Source organism: Lampetra planeri, unplaced genomic scaffold, assembly GCF_965212315.1.
Source record: "Lampetra planeri unplaced genomic scaffold, kcLamPlan1.2.h2 scaffold_1047, whole genome shotgun sequence".
Lineage (NCBI taxonomy): Eukaryota > Metazoa > Chordata > Hyperoartia > Petromyzontiformes > Petromyzontidae > Lampetra > Lampetra planeri.
Window position 1 is genome coordinate 6,674 of NW_027613757.1, and position 17,030 is coordinate 23,703.

At 48.8% G+C, this 17,030-nt stretch overlaps 1 protein-coding gene across 1 annotated transcript; it reads left to right on the forward strand.

The window, feature by feature from the left end:
* The first annotated feature begins 364 nt into the window (after positions 1-364).
* On the forward strand, positions 365-13,134 carry LOC144738550 (uncharacterized). The gene is made up of 6 exons (XM_078621559.1): positions 365-437; positions 1,696-1,770; positions 2,248-2,694; positions 4,572-4,666; positions 12,438-12,516; positions 13,106-13,134. The coding sequence occupies exons 1-6, from the start codon at positions 365-367 to the stop codon at positions 13,132-13,134; spliced, it is 798 nt and encodes a 265-aa protein (XP_078477685.1).
* Positions 13,135-17,030: the final 3,896 nt, after the last annotated feature.

Here is a 17,030-nt window from a genome sequence, read left to right on the forward strand (position 1 = left end):
CCCCCCCCGCATGAATAAAGACGCAGCCGTCCCGGCTGTCAATATATGCAAACGTGCGCGTATGTGTTGTGACCGACCCATGAACTAGCGTAATCATAAGCAGTGACTGTGGAAGAGCAACGAACAACAACAATAAACAGTAACAAAGGAAATGTGACGGCGTGAACAAACCGTCCTAATCAACAAAAAATGATGTCTCGCGAGCGAGTGTGTGCGGCAGGACCGTCCCCACGGGTAGAGACGGTTTCGCTCGTGCGTGAAGAATGGTCCACTGCAGGGGTTCTCATCGCTCTGTCTGTGGCCATTAGGCTCTCTGGTCCTGTGGATTGTGGGAGGAGGAGGAGGTATTGTAGCCGGAGGATGGATGCGGCGGGAAGCCTCCATTTCCGCGGCGGCAGTCGACGGCGATGTGGCCCCTGCAGCCGCACCTGTAGCAGGTACGGTAAGGACGCCCAGGCGGCTGGCTCTGAGAGGTGGGGCCTTACCATCAGCCCCACCAAAACTAAACACCTGCCTGGGTATTTTGTGTCATCAAATACTCTCCTCCCTCCACTCCCCATGAGTGATGAGGCAGTTGTGGAGAGATTGGAGAGGTTTCTATACCTGGGCAGTGTGCTTATGACCAGCTCCGCTTTGACGGCAGATGTCTCACTCCGATTCAGTCGAGCGGCATTGTCTTTTCATCAGCTGCGTAACGCTGTGTGGAAGCTACCTGGTCTGTCATGGATCCCTCTCAAGGAACATCTGCACTGGTTTGAACAATTCAGGCTGGCCTCTCTATGATCCATCCTTAGTTTAACCAGGATACATTGTGGGAGAAGCTCGTAGACCCTGGAACGATCTGGACACATTCCTATCGGTGAGCTCCTCCGGCAGCAAGATCGCGTTGACTGGGTCATGTTGCTCGCATGCCCAGCCACTGCATGCCAAAACGGTTTCTGTTTGGTCGGATAGAGGCAGTTAAACGGGCACAGCACGGGCTAGAGAGGAGATGGAGTGATGTGGTACAGGAGGATGTGGAGCTGAGTGAACTTGCCGATGACTGGTGCCAGCAGTGTCAAGATCGGCCTCTGTGGAGGAGGCTCGTGAAGGACGCTGCTACTGGGCAGTTGGAGGCAGTCGCCCTCCACAAACAGCAGAGGGCAGAGGAGCGATGCTCACAACAACGAGCAGAGCGCCGGGCGACTAAAACACAGCGAGTTGGCACAGTGGGGGGCACAGGTGAGGTGCAGTGACTCACTTGGAGACGATACGACTTGGAGGCACTTTTTTCTTCTTGATTCTTTCGGTAAAGTCACGTAGAAGGGAAATAATAAAATAAAATAAATGTAGCATAATAAAAAAAATTTCACAACGCAAATTTAGTATTATTTAATTATTTAAGGGAAATAATTAAACAAAAAAATACAACATTATAAAATATTTGTTATTATGTTTGATTTTTATTATTAAAATATTATAAAATAAATTTTATTATGTTTTATTTGTATTACTTTATTATTTCCCTTCTACGTGACTTTACCGAAAGAACCAAGAAGATGAATCCCTGCAGTCACGAAAGCTTTAAATCGAAATTGGAGGCACTTCTTTATCAACAAGCACCATCGGGGTTAACACTCTTAGTGATTCGTCCGTCTATTGTCGGCGACGCTACTCAGGACAGTTGGCAGGCTGCCTGACTGGTGGCGCTCCGAGATGGTGAAGATGGAGACGACGATGAGAAGGATGGTGAAGATGACGAGAAGGATGGTGAAGACGACGAGAAGGACGGTGACGAAGACTTGAGCAGCACGACGGGGATCCCACTCCACACGACAGCCCCGAGGTCCCCACAGGGGCCCCTCTTATACTGTCACGTGGCCTCGCTCCGCCCCCGGCCACGCCCCCCTTCTGGAACCTACCAGCGGGTTCTTGGTGTGCCCCTTCTGTGACCTTTCCCCTCGAGCCCCCTCTGGTGTGTCACGTGGCCTGCTGACGTCAGAGCTGCCATACGCCGCAGATCCCCTTCCCTGCCAGCAGCCGGCGCTATGCTGCTACACTATGCCACTACACAGGTGGTGCATCGGCCAGTCATCTCAGTCAGTCGACCCGTGGCACCTGGGTCTGCCCTGTGACCTCCTGCCAGTGGGCGTTCGACACTTCACGTGGCCTCAACGTGCACATAGCCTAGCAAAACCACCGTGGTGACGTCACCGCCACTTAGTGGCGAATGGCGTTTGTTGTGTGACGAGGTGTGTGTGTGACGAGGTGTCTGCGTGTGTGTGACGAGGTGTCTGCGTGTGCGTGACGAGGTGTTCTCAGGCTCGCTACTCGAGTCCCTGGTCCCCGGAGCTCGCGGCTCCTCTCGTCTCCGCGTCGACTTCGCGCTCTCCCGGGACGACCTCTTTCAGTGGGAGCAGCGGACACGGGGGCTCGGGGGGCAGTCGAGAGGGGGGCTCGCGGGCTCGGACGGGGGCCCCGCGGGGGAGCGAGGGGGCCCCGCGGGGGAGCGAGAGGGCCCCGTGGGGGAGCGAGGGGGCCCCGCGGGGGAGCGAGAGGGCCCCGTGGGGGAGCGAGGGGGCCCCGCGGGGTCCCTCCTGCAGGAGTCGCTTGCCGTGGTGCGGGCGCTGGAGGAGGAGAAGGAGCGCTGGGAGCAGGAGCTGAGGGCGGCACGGAACCGCTTCCTTCTACACATGCGGAGAATCGGCTGCCGGCGTGAGCGGCCCTGCACCCTCATCCTGCACTCCCCTCCTGCACCCTCCTCTTGCACTCCCCTCCTGCACCCTCCTCCTGCACCCTCCTCCTGCACTCCCCTCCTACACCCTCCTCCTGCACCCTCCTCCTGCACCCTCCTCCTGCACCCTCCTCCTGCACCCTCCTCCTGCACCCTCCTCCTGCACCCTCCTCCTGCACCCTACTCCTACACCCTCCTCCTGCACCCTCCTCCTGCACCCTCCTCCTGCACTCCCCTCCTGCACCCTCCTCCTGCACCCTCCTCCTGCACCCTCCTCCTGCACCCTCCTCCTGCACCCTCCTCCTGCACCCTCCTCCTGCACCCTACTCCTACACCCTCCTCCTGCACCCTCCTCCTGCACCCTCCTCCTGCACTCCCCTCCTGCACTCCTCTCCTGCACCCTCCTCCTGCACCCTCCTCCTGCACCCTCCTCCTGCACCCTCCTCCTGCACCCTCCTCCTGCACCCTCCTCCTGCACCCTACTCCTGCACCCTCCTCCTGCACCCTCCTCCTGCACCCTCCTCCTGCACCCTCCTCCTGCACCCTACTCCTACACCCTCCTCCTGCACCCTCCTCCTGCACCCTCCTCCTGCACCCTCCTCCTGCACCCTCCTCCTGCACTCCCCTCCTGCACCCTCCTCCTGCACCCTCCTCCTGCACTCCCCTCCTACACCCTCCTCCTGCACCCTCCTCCTGCACCCTCCTCCTGCACCCTCCTCCTGCACCCTCCTCCTGCACCCTACTCCTGCACCCTACTCCTGCACCCTCCACCTACACCCTCCTCCTGCACCCTCCTCCTGCACCCTCCTCCTGCACCCTCCTCCTGCACCCTCCTCCTGCACCCTCCTCCTGCACCCTCCTCCTGCACCCTCCTCCTGCACCCTCCTCCTCCTGCACCCTCCTCCTGCACCCTCCACCTGCACCCTCCTCCTGCACCCTCCTCCTGCACCCTCCTCCTGCACCCTCCTCCTCCTGCACCCTCCTCCTGCACCCTCCTCCTGCACCCTCCTCCTGCACCCTCCTCCTGCACCCTCCTCCTGCACCCTACTCCTACACCCTCCTCCTGCACCCTCCTCCTGCACCCTCCACCTACACATTCTCTGCACACTCCTCCTGCACTCTCTCCTCTGCCATTATGCTGTACTGATAAACAAGTTACTATCTTCGTGGGCTTTACCTGGTGAGATAAAGCAGTGTTAGTTGTGTAATAAAGCTCGTTGAGACGACTTCTGGAATCCGTCTGTTATTCAACTTATGTTACAGTTACTGCCTATCAGCAGCGTGAGAGGGACAGATAGAGAGAGAGACGCACTGCCACGTGGCAACTCGGAGCCCCGCTCCCGCGTGGCCCCCTTCCTCCGTTCGTTCCCGTTCTGACCACGTGTCGTTCGTCTCCACCCCTATTTAATACTCGGGTCACGTGGTACGTTTCCGCCAATCCTCGTTAGCCTGCATGGAATCTTCCAGGCTCCCTCGTCAGCCCCCGAGACCACGCCCCTGACTCATCTCCCCATTGGCTGTGGCCAAAGCCAGCAGAACCAATCCTTATAGCTGTCACCTTTCCATCACATCAGGGCCATGCCACCAGGCTTCCCCCCATTGGCTGTAAACCAGGACTGGCAGAGCCAATCACCATGACGAGTTGTGATACGTCAGTGAGCCGGATATATCCTCATATTACAGTTGTATTTGTGCGTCTGTTGTAAGTAATCTCTGTACCTTCCCTAAACTCTGCACTCCTATCGTCCTGTCGTGTTTTTGTATTGTTTGTCGGTGTCACGTTCTGACCCCGTGCCCCCCACTGGACATCTGTAATCCACTCTGCTGCCCCCCCCCCCCGCTTCTCCCCCACTCTCAGTGCTGCACGTGCAGGAGGAGCTGCGCCGGGCACTGGAGCAGGGTCACGTGATCCCACAACGGCGACACCTCGAGCTGTGGCACCGTCACGTGCAGGTGAGAGGCAGGTGCATGTGGAAGTCACGTGATGCTCACTTGGTGGTGATGATGTCGATGGTCATGAGGATGTTGGTGGTGGTGGTGGTGGGCATGGTGGTGGTGGTGATGATGATGTTAATGTTTATGATGATGACGATGATTTTGATGATGGTCCTGATATTCTTTGGGTCTTTCCGTGAAGTCACGTAGATAGGTTCAAAGAATATGAAAAAAACTACGACGTTTCGATCACAACACAAGCGGTCGTCATCAGGAATAGGGGGTTAACTTCTAAAGGCAAACTGTTTTAAAGGTTTTAAATGAGCGTGGTCCAAATGTCAGCCGCCAATGTTAATGTGAGCGGTGGGCAGCGACCGCGGCGGTGGCGGGTGCCAACTGAGCAATCATTGGACGGACGTTATTAACCAGTTGAAGTCATAATTGGCTGTCATGTTCCCATCCTACCACCTTCCGATGTTAGTTGTAATTTTCGGCTCTCTAATTTTACATTAACAGGTTAAATGTCTCACACCAACACAGCCACCTCGCGCGCCCAGCTCGAGGTTGCTGCTCTGCGATCTGCCATGAACATGCCAATCTCTCACATTAACACGCCAATCTCTCACATTAACACGTTAATCTCTCACATTAACATGCCAATCTTTCACATTAACACGTTAATCTCTCACATTAACATGCCAATCTCTCACATTAACATGCCAATCTCTCACATTAACATGCCAATCTCTCACATTAACACACTAATCTCTCACATTAACATGCCAATCTTTCACAATACGCTAATCTCTCACATTAACATGCCAATCTCTCACATTAACATGATAATCTCTCACATTAACATGCTAATCTCTCACATTAACATGCTAATCTCTCACATTAACATGCTAATCTCTCACATTAACACCCCAATCTCTCACATTAACACGCCAATCTCTCACATTAACATGCCAATCTCTCACATTAACACACTAATCTCTCACATTAACATGCCAATCTTTCACAATACGCTAATCTCTCACATTAACATGCCAATCTCTCACATTAACACGCTAATCTCTCACATTAACACGCCAATCTCTCACATTAACACGTTAATCTCTCACATTAACATGCCAATCTTTCACATTAACACGTTAATCTCTCACATTAACATGCCAATCTCTCACATTAACATGCCAATCTCTCACATTAACACACTAATCTCTCACATTAACATGCCAATCTTTCACAATACGCTAATCTCTCACATTAACATGCCAATCTCTCACATTAACATGATAATCTCTCACATTAACATGCCAATCTCTCACATTAACATGCTAATCTCTCACATTAACATGCTAATCTCTCACATTAACACGCTACTCTCTCACATTAACACGCCAATCTCTCACATTAACACGCTAATCTCTCACATTAACACTCTAATCTCTCACATTATCACACTAATCTCTCACATTAACATGCTAATCTCTCACATTAACACGCTAATCTCTCACATTAACACGCTAATCTCTCACATTAACACGCTAATCTCTCACATTAACACGCCAATCTCTCACATTAACACGCTAATCTCTCACATTAACACTCTAATCTCTCACATTATCACACTAATCTCTCACATTAACATGCTAATCTCTCACATTAACACTCTAATCTCTCACATTAACACGCTAATCTCTCACATTAACATGCTAATCTCTCACATTAACACGCTAATCTCTCACATTAACACGCTAATCTCTCACATTAACACGCTAATCTCTCACATTAACATGCTAATCTCTCACATTAACACGCTAATCTCTCACATTAACACGCTCATCTCTCACATTAACACGCTAATCTCTCACATTAACACGCCAATCTCTCACATTAACACGCCAATCTCTCACATTAACACGCTAATCTCTCACATTAACATGCTAATCTCTCACATTAACACGCTAATCTCTCACATTAACACGCTAATCTCTCACATTAACATGCTAATCTCTCACATTAACACGCTAATCTCTCACATTAACATGCTAATCTTTCACATTAACACGCTAATCTCTCACATTAACACGCTAATCTCTCACATTAACACGCTAATCTCTCACATTAACATGCTAATCTCTCACATTAACACGCTAATCTCTCACATTAACATGCTAATCTCTCACATTAACACGTTACTCTCTCACATTAACATGCCAATCTCTCACATTAACACGCTAATCTCTCACAATAACATGCCAATCTCTCACATTAACACGCTAATCTCTCACATTAACATGCTAATCTCTCACATTAACACACTAATCTCTCACATTAACATGCTAATCTCTCACATTAACACGTTACTCTCTCACATTAACATGCCAATCTCTCACATTAACACGCTAATCTCTCACATTAACACGCTAATCTCTCACATTAACATGCCAATCTCTCACATTAACACGCTAATCTCTCACATTAACATGCAAATCTCTCACATTAACATGCTCATCTCTCACATTAACACGCTAATATCTCACATTAACACGCTAATCTCTCACATTAACACGCTAATCTCTCACATTAACATGCTAATCTCTCACATTAACACGCTAATCTCTCACATTAACATGCTTCTCTCTCACATTAACACGCTAATCTCTCACATTAACATGCAAATCTCTCACATTAACATGCTAATCTCTCACATTAACATGCTAATCTCTCACATTAACATGCAAATCTCTCACATTAACATGCAAATCTCTCACATTAACATGCAAATCTCTCACATTAACATGCAAATCTCTCACATTAACATGCAAATCTCTCACATTAACACGCTAATCTCTCACATTAACATGCTAATCTCTCACATTAACACGCTAATCTCTCACATTAACATGCTAATCTCTTACATTAACATGCTAATCTCTCACATTAACATGCTAATCTCTCACATTAACATGCTAATCTCTCACATTAACATGCTAATCTCTCACATTAACACGCTAATCTCTCACATTGACATGCCAATCTCTCACATTAACACACTCATCTCTCACATTAACATGCCAATCTCTCACATTAACACGCTCATCTCTCACATTAACATGCTCATCTCTCACATTAACACGTTAATCTCTCACATTAACACGCTCATCTCTCACATTAACACGCTCATCTCTCACATTAACATGCTCATCTCTCACATTAACACGCTAATCTCTCACATTAACACGCTCATCTCTCACATTAACATGCTCATCTCTCACATTAACATGCCAATCTCTCACATTAACACGCTCATATCTCACATTAACATGCTACTCTCTCACATTAACATGCTCATCTCTCACATTAACACACTCATCTCTCACATTAACATGCTACTCTCTCACATTAACATGCTCATCTCTCACATTAACACACTCATCTCTCACATTAACATGCTCATCTCTCACATTAACATGCTCATCTCTCACATTAACATGCTCATCTCTCACATTAACACACTCATCTCTCACATTAACATGCTCATCTCTCACATTAACATGCTAATCTCTCACATTAACATGCTCATCTCTCACATTAACACACTCATCTCTCACATTAACATGCTCATCTCTCACATTAACATGCTACTCTCTCACATTAACATGCTCATCTCTCACATTAACATGCTCATCTCTCACATTAACATGCTACTCTCTCACATTAACATGCCAATCTCTCACATTAACATGCTCATCTCTCACATTAACATGCCAATCTCTCACATTAACACGCTCATATCTCACATTAACATGCTACTCTCTCACATTAACATGCTCATCTCTCACATTAACACACTCATCTCTCACATTAACATGCTACTCTCTCACATTAACATGCTCATCTCTCACATTAACACACTCATCTCTCACATTAACATGCTCATCTCTCACATTAACATGCTCATCTCTCACATTAACATGCTACTCTCTCACATTAACATGCTCATCTCTCACATTAACATGCTCATCTCTCACATTAACATGCTACTCTCTCACATTAACATGCCAATCTCTCACATTAACACACTCATCTCTCACATTAACATGCTAATCTCTCACATTAACATGCTAATCTCTCACATTAACACGCTAATCTCTCACATTAACACGCTAATCTCTCACATTAACACGCTAATCTCTCACATTAACATGCTAATCTCTCACATTAACACGCTCATCTCTCACATTAACATGCTCATCTCTCACATTAACACGCTAATCTCTCACATTGACATGATAATCTCTCACATTAACACGCTAATCTCTCACATTAACATGCTAATCTCTCACATTAACACGCTAATCTCTCACTTTAACACGCTCATCTCTCACATTAACATGCTCATCTCTCACATTAACATGCCAATCTCTCACATTAACACACTCATCTCTCACATTAACATGCCAATCTCTCACATTAACACGCTCATCTCTCACATTAACATGCTCATCTCTCACATTAACATGCCAATCTCTCACATTAACACACTCATCTCTCACATTAACATGCTAATCTCTCACATTAACATGCTCATCTCTCACATTAACATGCTACTCTCTCACATTAACATGCTCATCTCTCACATTAACATGCTCATCTCTCACATTAACACACTCATCTCTCACATTAACACGCTAATCTCTCACATTAACATGCTAATCTCTCACATTAACACGCTACTCTCTCACATTAACATGCTCATCTCTCACATTAACACACTCATCTCTCACATTAACACGCTAATCTCTCACATTAACATGCTAATCTCTCACATTAACATGCTAATCTCTCACATTAACATGCTCATCTCTCACATTAACACGCTCATCTCTCACATTAACCCGCTCATCTCTCACATTAACACGCTCATCTCTCACATCAACACGCTCATCTCTCACATTAACACGCTCATCTCTCACATTAACATGCTCATCTCTCACATTAACACGCTCATCTCTCACATTAACACGCTCATCTCTCACATTAACACGCTCATCTCTCACATTAACATGCTAATCTCTCACATTAACATGCTCATCTCTCACATTAACACGTTAATCTCTCGCATTAACATGCTCATCTGTCACATTGACATGCTCATCTGTCACATTAACATGCTCATCTCTCACATCAACACGCTCATCTCTCACATTAACACGCTCATCTCTCACATTAACACGCTCATCTCTCACATTAACATGCTCATCTCTCACATTAACATGCCAATCTCTCACATTAACACACTCATCTCTCACATTAACATGCCAATCTCTCACATTAACACGCTCATCTCTCACATTAACATGCTCATCTCTCACATTAACATGCCAATCTCTCATATTAACACACTCATCTCTCACATTAACATGCTAATCTCTCACATTAACACACTCATCTCTCACATTAACATGCCAATCTCTCACATTAACACACTCATCTCTCACATTAACATGCTAATCTCTCACATTAACACACTCATCTCTCACATTAACATGCTACTCTCTCACATTAACATGCTCATCTCTCACATTAACATGCTACTCTCTCACATTAACATGCTCATCTCTCACATTAACACGCTCATCTCTCACATTAACATGCTACTCTCTCACATTAACACACTCATCTCTCACATTAACATGCTAATCTCTCACATTAACACGCTCATCTCTCACATTAACATGCTACTCTCTCACATTAACACGCTCATCTCTCACATTAACATGCTACTCTCTCACATTAACATAGCCACCTCAGCGTGCTCGCCGTGGAGGCTGCTGTACGATCTTGCGTTAACATGATCATTTTTACTTGGCAGCCTTTTGATTGGTGGAAAACCCACCACGGCCGCTGCCCACCACTTACATTAACATTGGCTGCTGACATTTGGGCGACGCCCATTTCTAACCTTGAAAACAGTTTGCCTTTAGAAGCCAATCCCCTTTTCCTGATGACGACCGCTTGTGTTGCGATCGAAACGTCGTAGTTTTTTGTTATTTTCTTTGAACCTATCTACGTGACTTTCCAGAAAGACCCAAAGAATATGAATTCCTGCAGTCACGAATGTTTTAAGTAAAGATGGTTCTGATGTTGATGGTGGTAATGTGATGATGATGCTGATGTTGATGGTGGTTCTGATGTTGATGTTAGTGGTCATTGATGGTGTTTGTGATGTTGATGATGCTGGTGATGTTGATAATGATGGTATTGATGTTAGTGGTAGTGTTGATAATGATTTGTATGATCTTATTGGTGATGTTCATGGTGATGGTGTAGGATGTTAGTGGTAATGTTCATTGTGATGATGATGATGATATTGGTGGTGATGTTGGTGGTGATGTTGATGGCGATGTTGATGGTGATGTTGGTGATGTTGATGGTGATTTGATTGTGATGTTGATGGTCATGTTAGTGGTGATGTTGACAGTGATGTTGATGTTGTTGGTGATGTTGATGGCGATATTGATGGTGACGTTGATGGTGATGTTGATAGTGATGTTTGTGGTGGTGATGTTGGTGGTGATGTTGATCTTGGTGGTGATGTTGAAGGTGATGTTGATGGTGATGGTGATATTGATGTTGATAGTGATGTTTGTGGTGGTTATATTGATGTTGATGTTGGGGGTGATGTTGATAGTGATATTGATATTGATGGTGATGTTGGTGGTGATGGTGATGTTGATGTTGATGTTGGTGGTGATGTTGATGGTGATGTTGATGGTGATGTTGATGTTGGTGGTGATGTTGGTGGTGATGTTGATGGTGATGTTGATGTTGGTGGTGATGTTGGTGGTGATGTTGATGGTGATGGTGATGTTGATGGTGATGTTGGTGGTGATGGTGATGTTGGTGGTGATGTTGATGGTGATGTTGATGGTGATGTTGGTGGTGATGTTAATATTGATGTTGATGTTGGTGGTGATGTTGATGGTGATGTTGATGTTGGTGGTGATGTTGGTGGTGATGTTGATGGTGATGGTGATGTTGATGGTGATGTTGGTGGTGATGGTGATGTTGGTGGTGATGTTGATGGTGATGTTGATGGTGATGTTGGTGGTGATGTTGATATTGATGTTGATGTTGGTGGTGATGTTGATGGTGATGTTGATGTTGGTGGTGATGTTGGTGGTGATGTTGACGGTGATGTTGATGTTGGTGGTGATGTTGGTGGTGATGTTGATGGTGATGTTGATGGTGATGGTGATGTTGATGGTGATGTTGATGGTGATGTTGATGTTGGTGGTGATGTTGGTGGTGATGTTGATGGTGATGTTGATGGTGATGTTGATGTTGGTGGTGATGTTGGTGGTGATGTTGATGGTGATGTTGATGTTGGTGGTGATGTTGGTGGTGATGTTGATGGTGATGTTGATGGTGATGTTGATGTTGGTGGTGATGGTGATGTTGGTGGTGATGTTGATGGTGATGATGTTGATGGTGATGTTGATGTTGGTGGTGATGTTGGTGGTGATGTTGATGGTGATGTTGATGGTGATGTTGATGTTGGTGGTGATGTTGATGTTGATGGTGATGTTGATGTTGGTGGTGATGTTGATGGTGATGTTGATGGTGATGTTGGTGGTGATGTTGATGGTGATGTTGATGTTGATGGTGATGTTGATGTTGGTGGTGATGTTGGTGGTGATGTTGATGGTGATGTTGATGGTGATGTTGGTGGTGATGTTGGTGGTGATGTTGATGGTGATGTTGATGCCCTCTGCAGGATATCACGGCCGCACACCTGGAGGAGATGGCCGAGCTCGACCAAGACGCGGAGGAGAGGGGGGTGGGGGGTCAGAGGGGTGAGGGGTCAGAGGGGTGAGGGGGCAGAGGGGTGAGGGGTCAGAGGGGTCAGAGGGGTGAGGGGTCAGAGGGGTGGGGGGTCAGAGGGGTGAGGGGTCAGAGGGGTGAGGGGTCAGAGGGGTGGGGGGGTCAGAGGGGTGAGGGGTCAGAGGGGTGAGGGGGCAGAGGGGTGAGGAGACAGAGGGGTGGGGGGTCAGAGGGGTGGGGGGTCAGAGGGGTGAGGGGGCAGAGGGGTGGGGGGTCAGAGGGGTGGGGGGTCAGAGGGGTGAAGGGTCAGAGGGGTGAGGAGACAGAGGGGTGAGGGGTCAGAGAGGTGAGGGTGAGGGGTTAGAGGGGTGGGGGGACAGAGGGGTGAGGGGTCAGGGCGGTGAGGGGTCAGAGCGGTGAGGGGTCAGAGGGGTGAGGGGTTAGAGGGGTGGGGGGACAGAGGGGTGAGTGGTGAGGCTAATGGGATTATCCGCCCAGTGTAAACACTCCCCAGATGAATAAAGCACTCGGCGCTCTCCCGTGACTCCCTCCGTGACTCTTCCTCCGTGACTCTTCCGCTGTGACGGCACTCGGATGTCACCACGTGCTCACGGCTCGCAGTGGAGGCACGCGTCTGCCTCCGCGTGTGAGAGGTTTCCACTGCTGGGCACGGTGCTAATGGCCTGCTTCGGTTTGACAGCAGAGGTCTCACTCCGAGTAAGTCAGGCGGCATTGTCGTTTCATCGGCTGCGTAACGCTACGTGGAGGCTACCTGCTCCGTTGTTCCACACAAAGCTTTGGATATTCTCGGCGACGGTCATGTCCTCCCTTCTCTACGCCCGCGAAACGTGGACCCATCTAATAGAACATCTGCGCCAGTTAGAAACATTCAGCCTGGCCTGCCTACGGTCCATCCTGGGTTTAACCACCAGGCTGAATTGTGTGAGAAGCTTACAAATCCTCGAAAGATCTGGTCACATTCCCATCAGTGGGCGCCTCCTACAGGCAAGGCTGCATTGACTGGGTCATGTAACCCGCATGCCCAGCCACCGCATGCCTAAACAACTTTTGTCGGATCGAGGGGGCTAAACGGGTGCGGCACGGGCTAGAGAAGAGATGGAGTGATGTGGTACAGGAGGACGTGGAGCTGAGTGGACTTGCCGATGACTGGTACCAGCGGTGTCAAGATCGGCCTCAGTGGAGGAGGCTCGTGAAGGACGCTACTGGGCAGTTGGAGGCAGTCGCCCTCCAACAACAACGGAGGGCGGAGGAGTGACGCTCACAACAACGAGTGGAGCGCCGGTCGGATAAAACACAGAAAATTGGCACAGTAGGGGGCACATGTGGGGCATCCCATGGCACCTGGGTCTGTCCCGTGACCTCCTGCCAGCGTGCGTTCGAGTGCACATAGCCTGGCACAAGCGCCGTGGTGACGTCACCGCTATTTAGTTGCGAGTGGAGGTTGTTGTGTGTAGGACACGTTTGTCTACGTGTCTCCACGTGTCTCCAAGTATCTCAACGTGTGTATGTGTGTGTGAGACGCGTGTGTGCGTGTCTGTGTGTGTGTGTACAGGACGTGTGTGTGTGTCTGTGTGTGTGAGACGTGTGTGTGTGTGTGAGTGACGTGTGTGTGTGTGTGAAACTCGTGTTTCCGTGTGTATGTGTGTGTGTGTGTCTGTGTGTGTGTGATGTGTGTGTGTGTGACGTGTGTGTGTGTGAAACTCATGTTTCCGTGTGTCTGTGTGTGTGTGACGTGTGTGTGTATGAAACTCGTGTTTCCGTGTGTATGTGTGTGTGAGACGCGTGTGTGCGTGTCTGTGTGTGTGTGTACAGGACGTGTGTGTGTGTCTGTGTGTGTGAGACGTGTGTGTGTGTGTGAGTGACGTGTGTGTGTGTGTGAAACTCGTGTTTCCGTGTGTATGTGTGTGTGTGTGTCTGTGTGTGTGTGATGTGTGTGTGTGTGACGTGTGTGTGTGTGTGTCTGTGTGTGTGTGATGTGTGTGTGTGTGACGTGTGTGTGTATGAAACTCGTGTTTCCGTGTGTATGTGTGTGTGAGACGCGTGTGTGCGTGTCTGTGTGTGTGTGTACAGGACGTGTGTGTGTGTCTGTGTGTGTGAGACGTGTGTGTGTGTGTGAGTGACGTGTGTGTGTGAAACTCGTGTTTCCGTGTGTATGAGACGCGTGTGTGTGTGACGTGTGTGTGTATGTGTGTGTGTCTGTGTGTGTGTGTAACGTGTGTGTGTGTGCGTGAAACTCGTGTTTCCGTGTGTATGAGACGCGTGTGTGTGTGACGTGTGTGTGTGTATGTGTGTGTGTCTGTGTGTGTGTGTAACGTGTGTGTGTGTGCGTGAAACTCGTGTTTCCGTGTGTATGAGACGCGTGTGTGTGTGACGTGTGTGTGTGTATGTGTGTGTGTCTGTGTGTGTGTGTAACGTGTGTGTGTGTGCGTGAAACTCGTGTTTCCGTGTGTATGAGACGCGTGTCTCCGTGTTGTCCCTGTGCTGGAACGTGCCTGGAGGGGAGTGAAAATTCACTCAAACCGGTTCAGCGAGTGCTCCGCTGATAAAACGAGGCGCATTGCCATAACACACACAAAACAAAGCACAGATAAAGATCCCCCGTGTAGCCTGCTGCATCACCACACTATCCTGTAGGAGAAATCCGATGATCTACAAAGCTCTGTTTTTTCCACAGATGTCCAGTAGGGGGTGATCTTCTTAGGTTTTTTCGGTAAAGTCACCATGTAGGTAAAACATCAAAATTAATGAAAATAAAATAAAAACAAAAATCACGACGTTTCGGAGGCAACACAAGTCTCCGTCATCAGGTGGGACCGTCACAGCCAGATTAGCTGCATCAAGTGAGGCAATGATTCAAGATGTAATCCCTCTCTCCTCCCCCCTCAACTCGCTTTTAAGGGATTACATCTTGAATCATTGCCTCACTTGATGCAGCTAATCTGGCTGTGACGGTCCCACCTGATGACGGAGACTTGTGTTGCCTCCGAAACGTCGTGATTTTTGTTTTTATTTTATTTTATTTTCATTAATTTTGATGTTTTACCTACACGGTGACTTTACCGAAAAAACCTAAGAATATGATTCCTTGCAGTCACGAAAGCTTCAAATCTAGAAACAGTAGGGGGTGGTTTAAAAAGTATCAACAACACACGATACCAACAACACACGATGCCAACAACACACGATACCAACAACACACGATACCAACAACACACGATACCAACAACACACGATACCAACAACACACGATGCCAACAACACACGATACCAACAACACACGATACCAACAACACACGATACCAACAACACACGATACCAACAACACACAATACCAACAACACACGATACCAACAACACACGATGCCAACAGCACGAAAAGGAGTGCAAAGTACGTCAATGGTGAACATCACTGTTGGGGAAAGTGCTGTTAGCGAGTAGCACCTATGAAGGCCACCACCACGATGGGCCACCTTTGTCTTCACCCAAATTACTAATTTAAGGCCGAGTCGACCTAGAGGAGGCCCAGGACCTTGTCAGATACTTGTCACTGTTTTTTGGTGACGAGCGGCGCAGTGCGCTAACCGCTGCGCCACCGCTCTGCACACAAAGACAAAGATACCCCTATTGCCTTAACAGACTGTTGGGGCAAGTGCAGTTAGTGAGCAGCACCTATGAAGGCCGGCACGGCACACGAAGGGGGTGGGTGGTCAACTCCACACCCGGCCGCCTTTGTCTCCCCAGTGGCGATGTTTGCACATCATACCAGGTACTTATTTGAGGCTGAGTCGACCTAGGAGAGTCCCAAGACCGGTTCAGATTCGTGTCACTGTCGTTGGTCGCGAGCCGCGCAGTGCGCTAATCGCTGCGCCACCGCTCAGCACACACGCACATACACACATGCAACACGTAAACACACCCACACACATTCCATCTCGCACACACACACACGTGCTGCCATTCAGCTTCCACAGGCACGCACACTCCGACTGCACACCCCGTTAAACACCTAACACACACCAGCCCCCATTCGCCACGAAGCAGCGGTGACGTTCGACACATCACTTGTGCCAGGCTAGGTGCACTTTGATGCCACGTGAAATGTGGATGGCTCGCTGGCAGCAGTTCACGGGACAGACCCAGCAGGTACCATGGGTCGACTGACTGAGATGACTGGCAGATGCACCACCTGTGCCCCCTACTGTGCCAACTTTCTGTGTTTTAGCCACCCGGCGCCTCGCTTGTTGTTGTGAGCGTCGCTCCTCCGCCCTCCGTTGTTGCTGGAGGGCGACTGCCTCCAACTGCCCAGTAGCGTCCTTCACGAGCCTCCTCCTCCACAGAGGCCGATCTTGACACCGCTGGTACCGGTCATCGGCAAGTCCACTCAGCTCCCCGTCCTCCTGTACCGCATCACTCCATCTCTTCTCTAGCCCGTGCCATGCCCGTTTAGTCCCCTCGATCCGGCCGAACAAAAGCTGTTCAGGCATGCGGTGGCTGGGCATGCGGGCTCCGTGACCCAGCCGAGGCA